The sequence below is a fragment of the Acipenser ruthenus genome, chromosome 20 (genome assembly GCF_902713425.1).
Source record: "Acipenser ruthenus chromosome 20, fAciRut3.2 maternal haplotype, whole genome shotgun sequence".
Lineage (NCBI taxonomy): Eukaryota > Metazoa > Chordata > Actinopteri > Acipenseriformes > Acipenseridae > Acipenser > Acipenser ruthenus.
Window position 1 is genome coordinate 22,680,255 of NC_081208.1, and position 16,166 is coordinate 22,696,420.

Sequence of the window (16,166 nt, forward strand, 5' to 3'; positions counted from 1 at the left end):
CTGAACAGACGAAACACATACATGTAATCTGACAGCCACCACAGACATCATGGCTGTAGCAGACTTGTTTAGTTGGTTGGGATGCATTACACTGCAAAATAAGAGGGAAGGTACTGTCTTGAACATACAGACATTAATACCACAGACAGTTTTTTTTCTTTTCATTTAAGCAAACGAAAGTGGAATTTGTCATTGTTTCAAGACACGCAAGGGTTTTTTTTCTTTGTTGAGGTAAGAATATGTTCTTCCATCGTTGCACTTCTTTATCGAATACAGTATGTGGTCTGCAATGTCTGTGTAGCATTTTCGATACAGTTTATTTAGTTATTTATGTATGCATGCATGCATGCATGTATTTATTCATTTATTTATTTTAAACATGGGTCAATTCCTTGCTTGCCTCTGGATTCTGTGAAGTGATCATTCTATCAATCACCTGTTTCGTAATAACAAATATATCTATGAGTTTTTCTAAATACAGATTTTTGCACTATGCTCGATTGACATATTTTGTGGGTTAAATCTTGCCCTGTCGATTGTCTCTTACAAAGCAGTACAATAGCATATCGCTGTACTTAAAAAGCATTGCAGAGCGAAATGTATTAGTTGTCTCTTATTATTACGACCTGTTTTGATAATATGCAGCGAGAAGCCTCTTCGGTGACAACGTGTTAACGTCATCAGTAAGGAATTCCAAAACTTGGGCTACTAGGCACTGTATTTACAATAGATCAGTTTTCACTGCATAATCAAAGTTTTAAGACCCCACCTTCTTCGGTTCTGCTTCCACTTTGTGTATTTAAAACCACCAGATCAGGAATTGAGAACTTAAAAGAAGTAGTAGCTCCTTCACATGGAAAATGTAAATTACGGTTGCTTAAGTAAAGTTGGACGCAAGCGTTTTATTTTATATTGATAAAATTGATAAAAAAAACCCTGGAATACAATTTCTATCTTCACATGTCCTAACAGTTATGTGGTTATATTTGTGGGCTTTACTGTATATTAGCCTTAAACTAAACCTCCTGTTTTAAATGAAAGCTTGTTTTCTTCATTTAACAAACAAAGGCTTTCTTTTGAAGAAGTAAAAGTTGCAGTAGCATCCTGGTACTAAATCATGACCTGTGCTGTATCGCGTTTTCCAGCTGCGATTTGTTTACGTGTGACCAACTGCACAGGATGTGATATCAGGAAGTATTTAGAACTACATAGTTGTTCAAAAAGAGAAACAAAAGCTTTTCAATACAAGTCCCTTGTCAACACTCCTTTAAAATATTTTTTGTCTGTTTTTATTTTCATGAAAGTGTTGTAGACTGTTGTTAGGGGTGTTAGTTTATGTTTGAACTTTGAGATTAAACACATTTAATTGTTTAAATGTGTCTGAAGCCAGTCAGAAAAGCCATCACAAGAAATGACAGCAACATGTATTTGTGCTGAAGTACAGCATTTCATTGCATGTGGAAAAGCGGCGAAGAAATATTGAATATGAAAACACTAAGGCTAACATCTAAAAATAAGAAAAAAAAAAAAAAAACTTTGAAAAAGATTTGTTAATTGAGTCCACTAACTTGTAACATTGAAGACACTGATTAAATTTGTCATTTTGTAACAAGGTTCCAACTGTTTTATTATCATTGTTTAAAGGAAGACAACACCGTAATGAGAGTGTTCTCGTGTGCACAGTTCCACACTCTCTAAGATTATTCTAGCAGAGGCATGTTTCTCTCGAAGCGTGTTTTTGCTGATGCACTTTCCTGTTTCTTCCAGATGTAGCGGATGCTATGGAATATGATGAGAGACTCGCTCGGTTCCGACAAGGCCACCTCAACCCCTTCAACAGGGCAGAGGACGAGCCTCGGGGAGACGAGAACCTGCTGCACAATGGTGGGTGCATTAACAAACAGCAGACAAACCAAGAGAATTCACTTTTTTATTGTAGTCAATTTAGTGTTCATGAAAGGAGAAAGAACATTTAGCACTGGCTTCAGTCGGCATGGTAACAGTAGAATCCATGAGAGCTTCCCCTCAAAGAACACCTCCCCCTGACTGTACCTGAACACCCCTTACGTCTGTCTTGGTCCTGACTAATTGTACAGAAAAGGGGTGGATTTGTGATATTGTAATATAGCTGAAACAAATACAGTATCTGTCTGACTAAAGCAGGGCTATATTCATTTTTTAAACATGCAGCTAATGTTACATTACTAGTAATAAACAACTAAGGCGCATGCACAATTGGAGCTGTTAAATGAACCTTCTGAGTTATTTATTTGAAGTTGTTTTTTCAGGTGTAAACGCGGTAAATGCTTTGTGGTTTCAGCTCCTCTAGTTTTTGAATGAGTGTTTGCAGTTATGGATGGAACTAGGGGTGCATAATTGAGTTCCACCTGTACCCTAAATTACTTTATTGAACCAATTTTACATCCTCCCAGGGCTTAATCAGGTAATTATTTAATGATATCTGTAAAACCTGGACCTGGATTTATGCACGCCTGATCTACAGTAATAGTGATCTTGCAAACTCACCCCGTGTGGGTTTAATACATTTGATTTTCATATTGGGAATATGCGGTCTGTGTCTGAGCCAGGCTGCTAGCTTGTCATGACAAGATCTTCATATTGAATGTGGAACAGAAACATGCTGCGGCATTCCCTAGGGGGTTTAGATCACTTCCTTATTGGAAGGCTTGTGATTCAGTGTACAAACCACTATTGCATAAGTTCACCCGCTGTTTCCACCATGAGACTGTGTGGGTTTATAACTTCCTGGTAGTATGGTGTGAAACCACTTCGTAGTTTATGAACTAGAACATTCGGGACGTCTTACTGCTGTTGGCTTCGAGCGCTGGGTTTTGGAAGGTTGTCCATCATGCTGTTCTGCGAGGTTTATGCAGGTAGATTAAGAATATGTATGATATGTTTTCCTTTTGTATTTGTAGTGCAGTTCTTCTATGCTAAGCACAAGGAAGTATTGAAAGGTGATTTTAAAAGGTTTGAAGGTCTTCACCAGGTCATAGTGGATGAGTAATGCATATTTAAATAAATATATTTCTATTTTATATACTGTATACACAGGGGCTGTGATTTTCAAGATTAAGGATGTTTCTGGGTTAATCTGCCTTTATTTCCAGGCATGCACTTCGAATAGGTTAAAATCAAGTTCTGTTTTATCACACCTCTTTACAAATTCTGAAGCTTTACATTTAGAATACTTTGTATGTGTCTTTTCTTTTAAAGTAAATAACTTTTTTTTTTTTTACAAAAAGGACCTGGTCACTGGTTAAGAAAAGAACCTTGATTAACCTTCCAACATTTCTAATCTCTCATTTTGGCCCATTAGTTTGTGATAAATGTGCCTGTCGTGTATCCTGAACTATTTTAGTTAGATTTTTTTTTTTTTAAATAGCTGAAATGAAAGCTATTTCTGAACTTGAATCCACCAATCCGAAAAATCCATTGCAAGGCACTACCACAGAGTAGACGGCCTAACGATAATCGGGTAGAATGCCTAGCTTTAAAATAGCAGAACATTGTAATCACTTGATGTTTACATTGGAGATGTAACTAAGTTAATGGGTTCAAATGTACACTGTCCATAAGACTAAGATACGGGTTATCAACATTTCAAGAGGTCTAAAGCACACTGTAAGTACTCTAAACAGTTGGAGTTGTTTGTATCCTTCAGAATAACCATTGGTGTGACTACTTACAGTACCTCGTTCTCAGCAGCCCAAAGCAGTGCTATTTTCTTTCCACTCAGTGAGGTATGGTGTAAACTAGGATACAACAGTTTATTTGTGTTTTTAAAATATATCTTTTCAAATAAAGTTCTCAAAGAAATGACTTGAAAATAATTTATTTTAAGGGCTAACTTTTATTACAAGTTAAGTAATATATTTTGAGTTTCTCTGTTTAATTTTTCTTCCATAAAAGTGGTATGAAATCCATTTTAACAGAATAATAAAAAAGCAAGGGGTTGCAGATATCTTGTAAAACAGTCATTAAACTCTAAAACCCCTGCATTGAATTCACATGACAGTTGGTATGCAAACTGATGAGGCGGGTGAGGGATAGAGTAACATACCACTAAACATGTCACAGGTTAAGACTGTAACAGTATTGAATATGAATGTTGTCAACATACGCTTGGAACACTGACTTTAATTAATCTAGGGGGATCAGTATAGCACTTCCCTTAACCACCAGTTAAGTACGAAGAAAGCACTTTTTAAAATCAAATCAAAGCCAAACTTTCACAATACAATTCTTAAGGCACTATACAACCCATTGTTCTTCTGTACTTCTCAAAGGTCCAGGACAGGTGCAAGACTGTAGTATGACACACGGTTTACAGTAAGTAGGTCACTTGAGTGTGTAAGCGAGACGCAACAATGACAGCTGACCGTGTTCTCCTTTGCAGAGATGAAGCCGGATTTGTTCGAGTCAGAGCCGCGCTTCCACCCCACTGACCGAGTCATGGACTTGGGTCTGGCAGAAGATCACTTCTCTTGCCCTGTGGTCAGTCTCATTTACTATAGGGGGTTATGAGGGCAGGGAGCTGAGCATGACAGTGCTGTTGTGTTTACATGCAGTTACTGTCTCTGGCGATGTACCTAATGTCCAGATATATTTTGTTCACTTAGTCAGCTATGTGATTAAATAGGCTCCACTGCATAACTTTGTAATAACTCAGAAAAACATGTACTCTAGCTGATGTAGTCTAAACTGTACTGTTTGATTGCGAGAGACCAAGAAACACAATCTAAGCATAATTTATTTGTAGAAATAACTAAACCTGACAACCCTAAATGGCACATAGAAAATTAAACAAATTATAATAAAATTATAGATATTCCTGTGATATATTAGAAAACAAATCGGCAAACTGTTCTGAAGATGTGATACAGTAACCGTGCAGTAAATTGGAATATGTACATTTATTAAACTGTGTATTGGCTTGAGAAAATAACAGTGTTTTGGTGATAAAAATATCCCTATTATAGGAAGCAAACCTCTGGGGGATCAAACAAGGCATAGATGCAAACCAACCAGAATTGTTGACAGTTATAATTGCTTTGCTTACATTGAATACAGAAATGGAATAAAAATATGTCTACAGTATTTAAGCTTGTGCTTTAACCTTCCCAGAAAGGAAGCTTTTTATTTTCACCAGCCCTGGCCATGAAAAGGTTATGCTTTCAGACTAACTGTAGTCTCTTACTTTACAATGTGCAATAATTTCAAACTGTAGCAGTCGAATTCTTAAGCACTCTATTACATTATGTTAATTCTGCTAAGTAGGGATGCATTATGTATGATCTACTGGTTGGATCTATACCCCCAACACAAATGGCACTCTTTGATTAATGACTTCTCTCAATAACTTAGACATGCCATTATTGCTAGGATGCAATTTCTTCATTTTATTTTCCTTTGTTTGAATTTTATACGCTATATATAAACAGTTGCCACTGCTTCATAGTACCTAATCATTGTATGTATTGTATTTCAAGCTCACTTCAGTGTTCTAGTTGCAATCACATCATGTGATCTACAGCATAGATTCCAGCAGTTTATCTATAGCTTTCTATCTGAAATATAAGTGCAGAACGCAAAGACAAAACACAAAGTGCAGAACGTAAAGACTAACAGAGGAACCAGTGATGGTGTTAACAAGCTAAGAAAAAGATTTGAAAGGATTGGATAGCCTTTCTATATTTCAATCTCTGCATGTATATAATTCTAAATAAGTGCAAAAAAAGGGTCACCATGTTAGTTTAGTTCTACAGTGTCCCATCTGGAACGTACAATGCTACAAACATTACTGCAGGAAAAGAAATGCGCATTGCCCTATGTGCCTGTTTCATTTCCCAAGAGCTCCTAAAGGTTTTGCTAGACACACTTGAGCTGGTTACCTATACACCGTAGTTTATACAGCTCATTGTAAAATCTGGAATGGATTGTATGAGAGTGAGATTTCCATTAAGTAAGTCATCACAAAGAAGAGTGTCCTGTGTGTAACGGGTGGTTTGCGTTTGAGCGCAGGGCTCGTTCATCGCCTCGGATATCGAGCATCTGAAGCAGGCCATCGAGGACTGCAAGTGCCTCATCCTGGAGCTGCCGGAGCACTCTGAGAAGCAGAAGGTCACAGTGGCCAGACTGATTCACCTCCGCCTCAAACTGCAGGAACTCAAGGTGTGCTTCTAGCAGAAATAGCATTTCAGTTTTTATTTATTTTTTTATATATTGTTAACAAACAAAATATCCTAAATGTTACATTTTTAACTGGGGTCTATATCAATTCACTTGCATGGTAGTTCAGTCTCAATAGGCATAACATCTTCTCTAAAGTACTGACACTCTGGTCTGGTATTGTGCACAACAGCCATGGCAGACTAGGCTGATTATACAGGGGCCCGATTTTAAATCAGGGCTAAGGAAATGAAAACTACAACAGTGTAAAATATAACTTTGTTATAGGAAGGACCAAATACTGTATATTATTGATCTAATATTTCTCTGCTTTGTTCATAAGGAACCTGATGAAGATGAGCCCAATATGCGAGTCCTGCTGGAGCACCGATTCTACAAGGAGAAGAGTAAAAGTGTCAAGCAGACCTGTGACAAGTGCAGCGCCATCATCTGGGGGCTCATCCAGACCTGGTATACCTGCACAGGTGGGGCACTGTCTAGCTTCAGTTTAAATCTTGCAAGAATGCAGGGCTGTTCACCATGCTTCTCTCAGATTCTTGGGTTAGGAAAGAACCACACATTATGACATTATTATAGCAGAAAATTCAGATGTTACCATGTCCATTCTGTATTTGCCTTGTTCCTTTATAATTGAAGGTTGCCGATTCTTCTGGTGCAAAATGCTCTGTGAACTTTGAATAGTATCTTTTCTATAGAGAAATAATATTTTAATCATCCCTCTGGGGGACTAAATAATACTTTTGCAGTATAATACAGATTTTAAAGTAAGGTTTAATTTAAAAGGTTTGGGGTAAAATTGTGATTTACATTTAGGTTTAAGTATAGATTATTCTGGATCATTTGGCACAGGACAAATTGACAATGAATTATCAGAAAATGAACAGTGTATTTATTATTAGTATTATTAATATTTGAATTGTGCTTTGACTACATTAACTGTCTCGAAGCAACACTGTCTGGGAGAGAGTCTGACTTATTGGCTGGACTCCGCATCTCATTGTGATTAGAACCAGCTGTTGCTAGGTAACACTGCCTGAGAGTGTGAGGACATGTCTAACATTGACTTGTCATTTCCCTTATTTCAAGTGTGCAGTGACAGTCTTAAGTAGAACACAGCTGAGTAGCATACTTGGTTATTCATTAATCAAATGAAGAGTATGATGATTTCTAATCATTTCAGATTTCTTATGTAATGGCTGGCATGGAAAAAATATATAAATGACTGACAATAGACCAAACTACTATATCCACCAGTGTGCTGTTAATGTTCTCAGTGTCTGCCTGTCTTGAATATGCAGGGCAGGAAGGTTTGAATTGCACAGTTTCAGAATAACTGTAATAAAATGGAGGATGCTCAGACAGCTTTGGGAAATTATTCTTTTGTAGTTCACAATGTTTTCCTGGACTAGAATTAGAAACTAATACACAATGGCATAAAATATAATAAAGGAATTCAGTCTTTTTATTTCCTTTTTTTTTTTAAATGTCCTTTGTGGTTAATATTTGTTTTAAACTAGACTTGTAGGCAAAAATATGTCCTCAATATGCTTGTTTTATTAATTTATGTCTTTACGGTTATTTATTAATTTGTGTCTTTTTTTCTGAATATCTCAAACGTACCAGGAATGAAAAACATACTGTGATTGGGAAACTGAGAAACCCCAAATAATGTTTCCGACATATTTTGATTATCTCTCTAGTATCTCCACGGTTTTAAATTCAGTTTTTTCGAAAGCAGCCATCGTCTCTCCATGTGGATCCACATCTATTCAATTTCCCTGTTCTTTCTTTGTTAGACAGAGTTCCAAGTTAGAACACAATCCTCTGAAAGACAGGCTCAAAGAGCATTGCAGGAATACCAATATATGTACCTTCAGAGGATGCCCTCCAATATACAGATACATTAACTGCACTGTACTTGTGTTACATTATTTAATGTATTTATAACACAATGATATGAACAGGCAAATGACTTCAATGCATGTTAATGTATGCATGTTGTTAATAATAACTACAGTATAACTACACAGTAAATGTACCTGCATTTTTAAATGTATCCAGAAGTGAAAAGTTAGACTAAACAATGATGAGGGGGGCAATGAAAATGGTCCCAAATTAATTCACAGTAGCTTTAGTAGCTACTACACCTTTTTAGTGAAAAGATTCCTGACATTTAAATTCATTTTGTCTCTCAGGTTGTTCCTATCGGTGCCACAGCAGATGTCTGAACACCATCACCAAACCCTGCGTGAGGTCAAAGGTCAGCCACCAGTCGGAGTACGAGCTGAATATCTGCCCCGAAAGCGGACTGGACAGCCAGGATTACAGGTGTGCAGAGTGCCGGGCACCTGTCTCGCTGCGTGAGTGCCTCTGCTCTTGCCTTCCCTGCTCTTAATACACCTCTGCTCCTGTTTCACAAAGACTTCTGTTTCTCTTCCCTTGTTTTCAGTCTTTGAAAAGACAAATCTGTGTAGGGCCATGCAGGAAATGTAGCTTTGTCATTCTCTTTACAGGTGTAGCACTACACATGTTTTGATCCTTGCAACAATTGTTGTACATGTGCCCTCTTGCATTGCAATGCAAAAATACCATTAGGAGTAAAAAAAAACTACATTAAAACAGAATACGTCTAAGCCACATCTTTTTATAAAGTAGTTGTTCACACATTCATTTTACTAGAACATCATTGTTTTTAGAAAGAAACCAAGAAATATATGAATTTGTGGAAAAAAAGAGGCAAGAAATTACTGGTATCTAAAGTATAACATTTGGTCTTGTAACTATCACTTTCTCAAAATTGTGGTCAGTTTCACACAGCAATTTAATTCTGGAGGAGAACCTCCAATTGTCCTTGAAGGTTAGGTGAAAATCCTGTTTTTTCTCCTGTAGGGGGCATCCCGAATGAAGCGAGACAGTGCGACTACACCGGTCAATATTACTGCAGCAACTGCCACTGGAACGACATGGCTGTCATCCCTGCTCGAGTCATTCACAACTGGGAGTTTGAGTCCAGAAAAGTGAGTTTAACGTATCTGTTGTATAGCGTTACATTTGTCAAGCAATTGACTCAGAGATGCAGTCCAAATATAAGAGAAATAAACAAAGCAAAGGGAAAACTGCAAGGTTAACACTGTGTAATGTTAGTACAGTGCAACTCTTTATACAGCAGAACCAGTTATAATGCCGTTCCACTAGCACTTCCATTCTCGTTAGCACAGTATCATAAACATTATAAAGGGTCAGCACTGTAATCTGCATCATGAGATAGTTTCCTTCAGTCAGTTATTTCAAAGTGACTTTTCAAGCTTTGCTAAACGAATTATCTATTGGCAGAACCTTGATACTTTCTGGTAATATTGGCAACTGCACTGTGCTGTTGGTCCTGTATGTGTCTGTCTGACAATGGAATATGCAAGTTTGGGGGTTTCTGTGTGCATGGCATTGTTCAAAAACTGACAGAACAACTGTTTCTGTAAGAAAGATAGTGCTTAATTGGTATGTAGTTCTTTTTTTTTTTATGGTAGAATCCACAAAGTTTAGCACATGGGTATTGTAAGTGTAATGTGTAATGGGTTAATGAAATCATATGAATTCTAGGCTTGGCTCCACTCCAATTGAAAATGATTAATCCGTGCCATTAACCCTGTCGCTGTGTGTCACGCCTGTCTGTAGGTGTGTCGCTCTTCGATGAGGTACCTCAGCTTGATGATATCACGACCTGTCCTGAAGCTCAAAGAGATCAACCCATTGCTCTTTAACTTTGTGGAAGAGCTGGTGGAAATTCGGGTGAGTACTTTTCCCACAGAAATGCGCCATAGCTGTCTATATCAGGAGGTCTGCATCGTGTATGCTGTGTAGTTCCTTATCCCTGTTGTTTTCAGTCACATTAGATAAGATCTCCAGTTGTTTAATGTGTAGCTTGTGTACATGACTGAAGTGTGTCTGGTTGTAGGATGTGTATTATGCACCTCTGACTCCATGACAAAGCTATTAGACAGTTTAACTGGGTCAAAGAGAGAGATTAAAGAAACCTCAGTCACGCTTTATTTTAAGGGCCGTTTTTTACCCAGTCAATCATATGCTTGAAATCGGTTCAAATTGTTACTGTAGTAATGTTTAGCAAATGAAATCAGGTTTTTATTAACCCTAACCCTAACCCTTAGCTAAAAATTAACAATGTTTGTTAACAGTTAATAAACAAAAAAAAAACGGACCTTAAAATAAAGTGTGACTGAAACCTCAGTCCTGACATTATGGACAATTGGTTTCAATGCATTATTACCAGCTGGGAATAAGACTACAGTTTCTTTTCTTAAACCAGTTACAGGAGAGTCCTTCTGTGACTCTCCTAAGCCACCCAAGTGCAGGCCTTTTACTGCAAACTAGAAATGATTTTTACTAGAAATGAACAAGAATGTAAGTTAGTTCTCTGAAGCGCACTATATGTTTGTTTCTCATTATGTAATGCTGTGAAAGTTTTACCTTTTAAAAGACTGTAGGAAATCTTTGAAAATATTGCCTATGGTAGTACTAAAAAGTAACTTGGTAATAGATTTAGACAAGTGTTTTCGTGTCTTTATATGAAGAAGAGCTATTGACCTTTCCACCACCTAAAGGGGTAACATTGCGTGTTTATTTTCCGAATGCATTTTACCATTTTTGGCTGAAAGACAGGCAGCTTTGTTGGATGTGTAACCACCCCCCCACTGTTCAGGAAACTGTGCAGTGTAGGCAGGTGGAGGTAGTGCTGACTGTGCTGTGCTCCCTTGTTCTACAGAAACTGCGTCAGGACATCCTGCTGATGAAGCCGTACTTTATCACATGTAAAGAAGCCATGGAGGCCAAGCTGCTGCTACAGGTCAGTATGAGCTACATCAGATTGCTCTTTTAGGTTTTTTTGTTTTTGTTTTGTGATAACGATAAAAAGAATCAAACACATTTCTTTACAACTGCAGTAATTAATTCACCTTCATAAAAAGGTGTGATGATCAGATTTCAGGAGGAATGGCTCTCAAATGGCAGACTATAAGCCTTAAAAAGGTTGTTATAGATATGATGAGAGGCGACATCACATTTTTGCCATCCTTGGTTTCTTCCAGCTGATGCCAAAAAATATTCAGGAGAGATACAGCATCTTGATGGGAAATAATCATGTCTTTTGTTGCAGATGTAAAAATCCAGTGAAGAACTAGACTTGAACTTTAACTAAGTGCAATTCATATGTATGCCAGCCTTTAAAACACGGCAGAAATTAAGTATTAGCATTTAATTCTGATACCTTGTTTAATATCCTGAGTGTCCTTCAAAAACGTTTGTGAGTAGGGTGTTAAATTAATTAATTATACTTCTACACAAATCTCAAATAAAAAATAGATACCGGTGCTTTTAGACCAATGCCACATCCAGTCATTATAAATGATTTTGAATGTAGCAATTACCATGAAGCAGTCCCTTGTCTGTTAGCTTTGCTTTGGGGCTTGTAACAAAAGTGGCCATTATCACATTCCATCAGATTGAAATTTACAAATAATTTGAGGATCCGTTTTTAAACACGATAATGGTCCTTATTTCACTGGTAAAGTACGATCACAAGGACATCATTACTATTCAATAACATGAGCCCTTTAGTTTGTAACTAAGGTTATATTTCTGTTAGGTTTCTGGTGTGGATATTTTAGTTTTTCACTGTCAAGTCTTTTTTTTTTTTTTTTTTTGACGACTGCAGTTACAGGAGCGCCAGCACTTTGTAGAAAATGATGAAATGTACTCCCTGCTGGACCTAATCGACATCTCCAGTGGACGCCTGAGCTCCTCTTTAACTGAAATTCACACCAGCTTCGCCAAGCACATCAAACTGGACTGCGAGGTGAGCGAGAGCGTGCGTGGGTGAACTTCCCCTCCTGCCTGAGCTTATTTTAAAAACCAAAATCTGAAACCATGGCTTAATAGTGACCCCTACTGGTGAAATGAGAGAATATGCAGATTCCCCCACAGCCTGATCCGCTTCAGCTACATTTTCAGAATCCAGTACTGATATCTGATTGGCTGAGCTATAGAGGGGTATGTCTTGGGAACTGCTGGTTTTGAGGATCCAGTGTATTGGCATTTAGTACAAAGTACTATTCTGTATACTGTGGATTTCATGGTGAACTACTTTATCAAGAGGCTGACACTGGCAATGTTTTTATCCTTGTTAGGAAATGTGTGCTACCTACACAACCTGGTTTCTTAATATACTTTTATGACTATGATTAGAAGATATTTAAATAAGTTTCAGCTTAAAATGCAATGTAATGCGATTCCTGTCTTGTTTTTAGAGATGCCAGGCGAAAGGTTTTGTTTGTGAATTGTGTAAAGAAGGAGATGTCCTCTTCCCCTTTGACAGTCACACCTCTATGTGTCACGACTGCTCTGCTGTTTTCCACAGGTCAGTGCATGCTGGGTAACATGGGGTACTGCCTGAAGGTGGTCCAAATGGAGAATTTTCTTTAAAAATGCAGGCTTGATTTCCAGAAGGCCATATTACCATGCTAGAGTCACAGCTTTTAGGTCATGCATGATTTTTCCTATTGCCCAAAGAGTTAAGGTACTACTATTGTTCGTTCAGTTAACACTGTTGTAACATTATTATGTTGTTACTGTGTAATTAATTTTGGTTAATTATGCAACACCCACTTCATTTATATGTATTACATTTCTTTGCTGAAATGAAAGGGTTTAAAGTTCTCCCTTGTTTATTCAAGGAGACAGTCATCTTTTTTTTCTCACACTTGAAGCTGCTGTGCCCACAATCATAACTAATTTTACACTAAAATATAATTTCAGTGTCTTTTAGTTTAGCCTTCTGTGAATGCCACTTACTAAAAAACAGTGTTGATACTCCAGTTGGTATTTTTATCTATTGTGACATGAGCATCCACCCATATTGAACTATCTTGTCATTACAGCTGAGAAATCTAACATTACATGTACCTCCTGTTGCTACTTTCAATACTAGGAGGAGGTCAAAATTACATTTCTGGACAAGTTCTGTCACTTTTCCAGAAATACCTCACAAAGCCAAACAGCGATTCCAAATGGGGAGGGCTTTTTTATGAGGATACATAAACCACATGTGATGGAGAAAAGGTTTCCAGGGTAGGTCATATGTGCTTGTTGGGGATGACCTGGACAAATATTATTTTAAAGGTGTTTTTACCAACAATAAGTAATGTATTGATCAAGTCATGACATAAGAGGTTAAGTAACCCGTTAGTCCAGATGAATGGAATGACCAATGAAGAATCTATAGGCATCCCACACTGAAGAAATAAAACAATTGATGAGAACGAGGCTGACAGTAAAAAGAAGTGCTAGGATTGAAATTGGTGTCGAATAATCCAGTCACTTGGCTTGTTCTTTTAACTGATAACCAAATTAAGATTATATTATATTTCTGAATTTTCAGGGACTGTTACTATGACAATTCCACCACCTGCCCGAAATGTGCAAGGATGTCTGAGCGAAACCAGCCTGTGGTGCCTCTGGTCAGCCGGGAGTGATGAAACGAGAGGAAGCCTCCCCTAATCAAATACTGGTGGAGCATGGAGCTCACTGTTTACAGTGCACACACAATCAACATGCCAGAGCACTGCTGCCTTTTCTTTTGTGAACCCAGAGCAGCTGGAATAGGACCGTTAAAGCAGCCTTTGTCAGTAAAAACAGTAAAGAGAAACTTGGTCTCTTGGACCAACTACAGTATGTTCTGAAGCCGAGTTTCTTCCGAGAGATTACAAGCCCATAAAGATGTTGTTCTATTGAGTTCTGGAGTAAGACTGATGCATTTAAACATGTAAATGTTTAGTATTGTATAGAGTGCTCACTGAACATTGTACTTTTTTAAAATCCATTAGATGATTTTTAGACTCTTTTTTTTAATTGTGTTATTATAAAAACTGCAGTTTTGCTTGCAGCAGCTTATAAAGGAGGACAGGTGAGGGAGGGTTAATAACTTAACTTTTGTTACAGAGGTGAACAGGGCTGTCTGATTGTATTAACATGTTGGAATGTAGTGACCTACTGGTAAAAAATAACCAGTGTTTGTGTCCTACATGTGGCAAGTAGGCCTGGTATTTTAGTCTAGAACAGTTTCATGATTATCAAACTGTACTTTATTCATAACAACTGACTGGGGAAAAAAAACATCTAAATGAAATGACATTTTGCATTATCAGCAATGAAAATGGATGTAAATACAGCCTTCAGGAAAATAGATACAGTAGCTCTGTTGACAAAAAATTAGACAAGCCTGTTACAGATTTGAGGCATCTGAAACCTTGTTTTCAGGCATGGCCCCCCTATACAGTAAAGTGTTATTAATCTTTAGGATTTGTTTTATATTTAGATCTCCTAAACACTGGCAGTCTGACTTTTTAGAATACTACATTCCATACAGATAACTGAATCTGTGGATAGTTTATCAACCACTATAATTCAGGCAGAACCAGGGAGTTTAAATGAAACTTGTGAACAGACTGGCTGGTGGTTACGTCAGGCCAGGAAATGCAGGACACAGAGTGGTAAGTGAAATCCGCTGGTGCACAGATTTAATAAACAAACAGTTTTCACAAAACGGAAAACAAACAGCACGTTGGCAAAAATACGGAACAGACAAGAAACAAAACACAAGTATCGTGCTGGTGTAAAGCTTTCTAATAATATAGACTCTCTTCTCTCGCAACTCCCGTTTCTCGTTCTGCCTCTGAACACACAACCCTGTATCACCCGTGATCACCCTATTTATACACCTGTGGCTGAAGCCTTACTTAATCATTTAATCACTTATTCAATTTACAGCTCCAGCCATGTTTTTGCAGGGAGAATTTTAACTTCCTCCCTGTCGCCCATTATTCCACACACACACGCAGACATCCCCGTGCTCACACACTTTTTAATCTAAATTACAGTTTGCCTAATCAATGTCTGTCCCTGACGGTCACACACCATATTGACATATGATGGGTAGACAATAGGGCAGGTATAGAAGGGGGCAATTGGGACATTTTGCACTAAAATGACTCAAAAGGGCTAATAGGCATTATCTCAATACAGGATTTGTAACACTTAATATATCTGAAAATCCATTCAATGTTTGGAGCATTGTAGATCAGAGTGGTGGTGAGCATGAGTAACAAGACAAATGTACACCAATTATATATATGTTTGTATTCCCATTTTAAATAATGATATACAGTATACCAATAGCGATTGAATTGTATTTGCAGAATGGTAAAATAAGTGTTGCATTGCTTTTTTTAGCCCTCTTAATAGAAAACTACATGCATTGGTTTGTGGCATTTTTGGAAGAAGTACAAACAAAAGGACGATAGTGTAACAGAATATTCGCTGACATTATTCATTATGGTTAGGCTTCGGCTCACCATGACACTCTATAGGATTAAGCGGTTACAGATAATGGATGGATCAGTATTTGTTATTCCAAGTCTTAAGTGTACGCATTTGGATTTGATGCACACTACTTATGTTTACTATGTAATTATTTGTTTTAAAATAATTGAATGCTTGTTGCCTTATCATTCACCACAGACTGTACAGTTAAATGTAATTACATTTTTTTAGAATTACACTATATATTTCAGATACTACAATTTATAATGCCTTATGAAGCATTGTAAATTTCACTATTGTTAAGTACCTCAAGCAAATATAAACTGTTATATTATGACAGTGACACATTATTTGGACATGTATTATTCATGCATGAATAAAATCCTAATTATACTGCCAAAACTGTTTTGTGACTTCACAACTGACACACCCCATACAAACTAGAAATGGAGTTCCTGGATGTAAATCTGCATTACCATTGACTTCTGGATACTGTTTTTCATAAACATGCTGTACCCGTGAATGGACTTGTCACCCTTTGCAAGCAGGTTAGCTGAGGTCTGGTT

The 16,166-nt window shown here is 37.4% G+C and overlaps 1 protein-coding gene across 5 annotated transcripts; it reads left to right on the forward strand.

Annotated features, from left to right (window-relative positions):
• Nucleotides 1–14,013, forward strand: LOC117425626 (differentially expressed in FDCP 8-like). 5 transcript variants are annotated; one of them, XM_058993685.1, is made up of 13 exons: nucleotides 1–231; nucleotides 1,768–1,884; nucleotides 4,421–4,518; nucleotides 6,046–6,195; nucleotides 6,536–6,677; nucleotides 8,409–8,573; nucleotides 9,103–9,230; nucleotides 9,886–9,999; nucleotides 10,991–11,071; nucleotides 11,939–12,079; nucleotides 12,531–12,640; nucleotides 13,211–13,350; nucleotides 13,661–13,773. In XM_058993685.1, exons 2-12 carry the CDS (start codon nucleotides 1,782–1,784, stop codon nucleotides 13,308–13,310), a joined length of 1,332 nt encoding a protein of 443 aa, XP_058849668.1. In that variant the 5' UTR covers nucleotides 1–231; nucleotides 1,768–1,781; the 3' UTR covers nucleotides 13,311–13,350; nucleotides 13,661–13,773. The 5 variants fall into 5 exon arrangements, with proteins under 5 accessions (XP_058849668.1, XP_058849670.1, XP_058849669.1 ...); XM_058993686.1 differs by lacking the exon at nucleotides 1–231 and adding an exon at nucleotides 257–275; XM_058993687.1 differs by lacking the exon at nucleotides 13,211–13,350 and having other exon boundaries at nucleotides 13,661–14,013.
• The last annotated feature ends 2,153 nt before the right edge of the window (nucleotides 14,014–16,166 follow it).